Genomic DNA, 6,912 nt, shown 5'->3' on the forward strand with positions numbered 1-6,912 from the left:
CAGCTCAGTGTTTCCAAACCTCAGGGGTAGACCCTCTTAAGAGGCATCGGATAAATCTGGGGGTTGGTGAGGCTGTTAGTGAGTACGGGCTAATGTAATGGAGTTAAAAGAACATTTCAGAGGGGAATGTAGTTTTTGTTAAGTATAAAGTATCATGAAATGGAAAAACTAAAGTAAAATACACATATCGTCAATAAATGCACTTAGTAACTTTCCACCAGTGAATTTCCCACCTGAGCAGAAAATGTTTGCCGTGTGTTTGATTAATGGAGCAGACTAACTGTCAATCGATTATTCATTTCAGCTTTAGTTGATCGTGTGTTTGATGGAGCAGAATTTCTATTTATTTCCTATAATAAAGCTCTGAACTTAGAGGAGGCACGAACACAGTTTCCCAATTTAGTCAAAAATTATCGTATTGCTTCAGTGGTGTGTGTGTGTGTGTGTGTGTGTGTGTGTGTGTGTGTGTGTGTGTGTGTGTGTGTGTGTGTGTGTGTGTGTCCTTGAGAGGCGGCCGCGCGGGCCAACCAGCAGGAGAGGGCGTATCTGCGCCGCAGCGTGTCCGGTATAAATACCTTTTGTCCGGGCTTCAGCGCGTCTTCTCACCGGCAGCAGCTCCGCCTGGAAGGTCAAACACATGATGGCAGCGCCGAAGAAAATCTGTGTGGTCGGCTCTGGTAACTGGTGAGTGAGGGGAGTTCAGCGTGTTTAAATGAACTTTTGGTTGTCCTTCAGCGTAACGTTTGAACAGCGGCTCTGTCAGCGGTGCGCAATGGTGACTTTGCGCTCTCTGCACCACATTTCACACAGTGAAGTGTGCGGCTGCTGTCTAAAAGTTGTCAAACTTGGGAGAAAGAAGGCAACTTTGCCCCTTGGTTTACAGCAGATAAATAATTCATGAGTTTAATAAACTCCCCCTGCAGAGTGGAGGTCTTCAGAGACTGGCACAGTCAGAGTTTATCATGACCTTTGACGCCTCGACGCTCCGAAATCTTTATTAAAGAAGCAGCTCCTGGTGACTGTTCTGCAGCAATGTTTGTGCTGAATCAGCCTTGGTGTGGTGTTGATGTCCCTCAGCCTGCATGACATTTCGATGGGTCAGTGGTGGGACAACATAAGTTAAAGCAGCAGTGCCACAATGTCAGAATACAAAGTGTACTTATGAAAAAGTGGGATGAGTGTTATTAAGATCCACATGTAACTTAAGTACTAGAAGTAAAAGTACTCATTGTGTAGCAGAGTGGCCTTTGTCAGTGTATATGAACGTAACCATTATTATTATTGATGCAGTAACATGTGAGCAGTATTGTAATGGAGCAGCTGTTGAAGAAGTGATTTTAGCTAAGTCGTACATGTTTGAGTATTTTAATCTTTAATAATTAAGCATTTCTAAACAGGTTACATGTCTTCTATATGAAGTACAAGTACTTCAAAATTTGAATGTTCTTAGATTCGTTGACTGAGATCAGAAGTCTAATTGATAAATGCCAATATGGCCTTAAAAGGGGATTTCTCACAGCGTGTAGTTCATGTGATGTTGATATTCAACATCGAGATAATCTGGCTCTCCTCATGCCAAAACAATGGTCTTCTCACTTTTCACCTGTAGTGTTATTCTTGTCTGTAAAGGTATGCAAGTCATGTGACGCTCGATTTCATCACCGCAGTCCAGACTAATGAAGGTCACAGGTCATTGTGATATCTGTTCACTGTAAGGGTTGTTTAGTGTTTAAATATTAGTAAAAAACAATATATTTTTAAATTAATTTCACAATTAGTCATGAAATATGTGAACTTTTATATTTCTTTTTATATTTCAAAAGTTTTTCTTGCACACTGCTGCACATTAAGCGGTGGACAGCGCACAAGCCCTTTAATATGGTAATAGTAGATTCAAAAAACATTTGCTTACGTAAAAATACAAAATAAATAAACAGTCAGTGGACATATGACAACTTTTTGATCATTTTTTACTTCTAATATCACTGAGGCACCAAATCAGAACTGACAATCCCCCACAGCCCATTACGAAAGTCACTGAACTCCATGTATAATTTATATATAAGAGAAAAAAAAACATTTCACTCTGACACTGTGTGGCTCCATGTCCACAGGGGCTCTGCCATTGCCAAGATTGTGGGTGCCAACGCAGCCAAGTCTGACAAGTTTGAGAAAACAGTGAACATGTGGGTGTTCGAGGAGATGGTGGACGGCCGCAAACTCACAGAAATCATCAACACAGACCATGAAAATGTGAAATATCTGCCCGGTCACAAGCTGCCCCCCAATGTGGTGAGCATGGAAACACTCTCTGATGACCAGTAAAAGCCATACGCTGTATTTTCTCTGATGTTTCACCACATTTCCTTTCTCTCCTTCAGTTGGCCGTTCCAGACTTGGCCGAGTCTGTGAAGGGAGCTGACATCCTGATCTTTGTGGTCCCTCACCAGTTCATCGTGAGAGTGTGCGACACCATTAAAGACCACATCAAGAAGGACGCCATAGGAATGTCTCTCATCAAGGTGACGTTCGTCTTATCTTCAGCCGTCTTTGTTTCCGAGTTCGAGTTCTTTATTTGTCATATGCTCAACAATCACAGCGAAGCAGTCGATTACAGTGAAGTTCTTGTTCTGAGGCTCCCTCCAACGAAGCTTAAGAACAGGAAGTATGCTCACAGATTTAGATGGTTTTGTGGTTGTCGGCGTGCTCTAGGGTGTCGATGCAGGTCCAGAGGGTCTGAAGCTGATCTCAGAGGTCATCCGAGGGAAACTGGGCATCACCATGACGGTACTCATGGGAGCAAACATCGCCAACGAGGTCGCTGAGGAGAAGTTCTGTGAGACAACCATCGGTATGGAGGACAGATGGACTTTTGACAAGTTTCATTTAAATGCTTAAGCCCTGTGAACACATGTATACACATCTTTTTGAGCCACTTTGGTGTATTTTGAGCTAAAACCTTATTATTTAGCACAGAGCTTCCTGAAATTTAAATATTATTTTGAAAAGGTTTGACAGTGTTAATTGTTCGGTCTAGTTCAAGAGATGCATATTTACTGTTTGATACAGTCTGTACTATGTAAGCTGATACTGATTTATTTGTCGTTGTTGGACACAGGGTGCAAAGACAAGGCTCACGGGCCCATACTGAAGGAGCTGATGCAGACCGACAACTTCCGCGTGACCGTGGTCGAGGAGTCCGATGTTGTGGAGATCTGCGGAGCGCTCAAGGTCGGCTTTTCTCCTCCTTCACACAAACTTGTCCTCTTGATTTTCACAACCACCTGAGCACTGGCAGAAATGTCAATGTCATGTCTGCACATAGACTCTTCAAACATACGCCGTTATGGAAAAAGTCGCCGTGGAGAAAAATATGTCAAACTTTAAAATTGCATGTTTAATAGAAAGACTTCAGGGTTCAGCACAATGTTACATTAGTGCAAACCCTAACCTTTGAAAAGTGCCCTACAGTCACAGCAGCATCTCCTCTTTATTGTTGCTGCAGAACATTGTGGCGGTGGGAGCAGGTTTCTGCGATGGCCTTGGATTTGGTGACAACACCAAAGCAGCGGTGATTCGCCTCGGCCTGATGGAGATGATCGCCTTCGCCAAGGTCTTCTGCACAGACTGCCCCGTCTCTGCCGCCACTTTCCTGGAGAGCTGCGGCATCGCTGACCTCATCACGACCTGCTACGGTGGACGCAACCGCAAGATCGGCGAAGCTTTCGCCAAAACAGGCAAAGTAGGAACAGATATTGTGCCCCGCTGTGTTTCTCTGTCACCTTCATCTTATGAAATCTGTGATAGTGAAACAACAAAACGACACCCAATATCTCTCTGTTTCAGACCATTGAGCAGTTAGAGAACGAGCTGCTGAACGGCCAGAAGCTTCAAGGTCCGGCGACTGCAACTGAGGTGCACCAAATCTTGAAACAGAAAAACATGGTGGAAAAGTAAGTTTGCCTCATATTTATTTAAAGGATCTTAATAATTATGCAAAAGTTATCATGGTATTCATGAGGACATTGGGATCCCTCTCACGTCTGTAACGTTGCGATGAATATGAGGTTACAGCATGGCAGCCAGTTAGCTTAGCTTAGCACAAAGACTGAAAACAGGTTGTTCTGCACAAAGGTAACAAAACCTGCCTAGTAGCATCTGTAAAACTCACTAAATAACATGTAAAAGTCTAAAAGTTACGTGCTGGATTATGTCTTCACCAAACACAGTAACTTCCTGGAGTCTTGTCGTCGCTGTGAGCGAACAAGATATAATTTGTTCATTCGTGAGCTTTAGAAGTGCTGATAGGTGGATTTTGTTACCTTTTGACAAAGCCAAGCTAGCTTTTACCCCTGTAATGCTAAGCTAACCAGCTGCTGGAGCTTCATATTGTACAGGCAGCAGAGTAAGCAGCGATCTTTTCATCTAACTCTCAGCCAGCAAGTGAATGAGCCTATTTCCCAACATGTCAAACTATTCCTGAAATCATCTGCATAATTCTTAAATCATTCTGTTGCCCTTCCAGGTTTCCTCTCTTCACTGCTGTCTACCAGATCTGCTTCAACAGCCACCCAGTCTCAGAGTTCATCAAATGTTTGCAGAAACACCCAGAGCACATGTGAAGGACTGATGAATGGGTGGATGCTGGGAAAGGACTTTTACACTAGAACTGCTGTATAACCCAGGTGATTATGAGGGGGGGGGGGGCGGGGGGACAGGGGCTGTTAGGGGAAAACTGTGCCTAATCTTGACTACTTTCATGTTTGAATGCCAAACAGAAGAGAAAAAAAAGGAGTTGCCATTTTTACCTGAGCGGCTGTGTTGACCTGCTTCTGTTACATGGCCGATGTTAACTGCAGTTTTTACTGATTGTAAACATAAATGTCACAAACTGTTGCATAAATCTACCAAGTCTTAAAAGTTTAAAGACTTTAAATTACTCTGCCTCACATAATACACAAACCCCGGCCTGACTGTTATGAAATGTTGCATCATTTCTAGGTTAAAGGTGCCTTAACTTGCCTTTTTACTGACATATATTTTCCAGTGTTAAACAAAGCTCTGAACACACAACAGTCCCCACTCCCACTGTGCTGTTGTTCTTCTGGACTTCTTAAGATGTTGCCAAAATTGCCGAACAAGATCTATTTTGGAATAAATTATTGAACTCATTGTGCACGTTTGAATGTTTTCTCTTTATCTTGCTGGTAGCTGCCTGCAGGATACACTGGTATACACCCTCCAGCCTCGCTGTAATCTGACCTGAGCTCGCTCAGTCTGCCACTCTAAACTCTTCACCTTTAGCATTTTCTGCAGCATGTACTTACACCTGTCTTTAAGCGCATGTCATCCTAAGTGATGGTTGTGTTGTTTGGTATGGCAACGGCAGCATTAAAAATCTTTATTTTTCTTTTTTTGTATTATTTTGATTAGTTCACAAACATCTCTGAAGATGGAATCTCTTCCTACATCCTATTAAAATGCAGGAAACCACTAACATATCCCATCAGTGCTCAGTGAAAGACAAGGCCTGGCCTTGAAGTGGTCTTAGGCCTGTACCCCCCGCCCCTTGCCAGTACTCTTAACTGATAGAACAGTTAAGCAAGTATCCTCTCCATGTATGCTCTTTGATGCCACAAATTCCTTTTTTTATGTCTATCAGCTCTGTTGCTCAGTTATGTCACAGACCATGAAGTTACATAATTTGCCACTTGTTTAAAATTTGATTCCCTTGCTGAAATCCCTTGCATAGTTATTGAGTCAACTGCCCTGTGAGATCTCTAATAATAACGCACTCCAAAGGGGTAAATGTACATCTATAATTAGACAGCAGACAGCTCTGCAGCTGCCTCATCTCTGCTGAACGAGACAGATGGAGGGATGCCTCTTTTTGAACCACTACACCATTGTGGTGCCATCAAAAACCATAATGTGTCTGTCATGTTTCAGCCACTTTGAGCTTCCTTTTAACATGAACAACTATGAATATTTATGATGACTTTCAGTTTGGTGCAATGTATGTCTGAGCCCTTAACAGAAATGAAACACCCTTTACTAGTGTGCAGTAGCTCAAAATGTTGCGTACTATTCTTTGCCAATTTGTAGTTGTAATGCATCCTTCGGCCACTTGGGTGTGCCATCATATCAATCACAGTCCCATCACACCTGACAGCCATATCTACCTTCGAGGGACCTTTGAGTATAATAAGATATAATAAGGTATACTAACTCAAAAAAAATCTCTATATATGTAGATATAATGAAATATACTTTCATATCTCACCTTGTTAGTATTTATATATATAAGTATCTGAGTACAGTCTGGCTGTGACAGAAAAACAGCAGGGATGGATGGCATACAGGCATGCACCCATCCCTTCACTGAGGGAGGAGGGACTTGCCTCACTTCCTCAATTCCAGACTTCATCTCAGGGCGGCAGCCAAGATTTGTCAAGCTCGCCGGCGACGGCTATGATGTACAGGAAGCTGGAGTTTTGCCTTCAAAATTAAAAAGTAAAACCGGCAGTTATGAGAGAATAACGAATTGGTTTTTAATCTTTCTGCGCGAGTCTGTCTGGTTGGTCAGTTAGTGTGCTATTTCAAGTGAACAAAAGTGCATCAGATATTTGTTTTGTTTAATGGAAAAAGTGTTAGGGTATTATGCCTTTTGTAAGCTGAGGTCAAGTCTCCTGGGCCTTCTTCTTTCAAGTCTAAAGTTAATTAAGTAGACTCGAAATCGATTCGCAACCCTTTCTCGAGTCCAACACAAATCAAGCCTCCAGCGGTGAACAAGACAGCGAATTTATTTAATCTAAATAGATATTAAAGTGATTTTGATGGGTATGACTTCCACACATCGAACGATGAGATCTTATTTTGAAATATTGAGCCGGAAGTCGAGTTTCTATCCTG

At 42.4% G+C, this 6,912-nt stretch overlaps 1 protein-coding gene across 1 annotated transcript; it reads left to right on the plus strand.

Moving 5' to 3' along the window:
* The first annotated feature begins 597 nt into the window (after positions 1-597).
* On the plus strand, positions 598-5,176 carry gpd1b (glycerol-3-phosphate dehydrogenase 1b). The gene is made up of 8 exons (XM_076747745.1): positions 598-684; positions 2,115-2,292; positions 2,382-2,522; positions 2,713-2,851; positions 3,119-3,231; positions 3,506-3,742; positions 3,847-3,953; positions 4,526-5,176. The coding sequence occupies exons 1-8, from the start codon at positions 638-640 to the stop codon at positions 4,620-4,622; spliced, it is 1,059 nt and encodes a 352-aa protein (XP_076603860.1). The 5' UTR covers positions 598-637; the 3' UTR covers positions 4,623-5,176.
* The last annotated feature ends 1,736 nt before the right edge of the window (positions 5,177-6,912 follow it).

The sequence above is a fragment of the Chaetodon auriga genome, chromosome 2, assembly GCF_051107435.1.
Source record: "Chaetodon auriga isolate fChaAug3 chromosome 2, fChaAug3.hap1, whole genome shotgun sequence".
NCBI lineage: Eukaryota > Metazoa > Chordata > Actinopteri > Chaetodontiformes > Chaetodontidae > Chaetodon > Chaetodon auriga.

Excerpts from the sequence above, each read along its gene's own strand:
- gpd1b (XM_076747745.1), top strand. The coding sequence starts at position 638 with ATGATGGCAGCGCCGAAGAAAATCTGTGTGGTCGGCTCTGGTAACTG. Across the intron at positions 685-2,114 it reads GTGGTCGGCTCTGGTAACTG|GGGCTCTGCCATTGCCAAGA; the intron begins GTGAGTGAGGGG and ends CCATGTCCACAG. Across the intron at positions 2,852-3,118 it reads GTTCTGTGAGACAACCATCG|GGTGCAAAGACAAGGCTCAC; the intron begins GTATGGAGGACA and ends TGTTGGACACAG.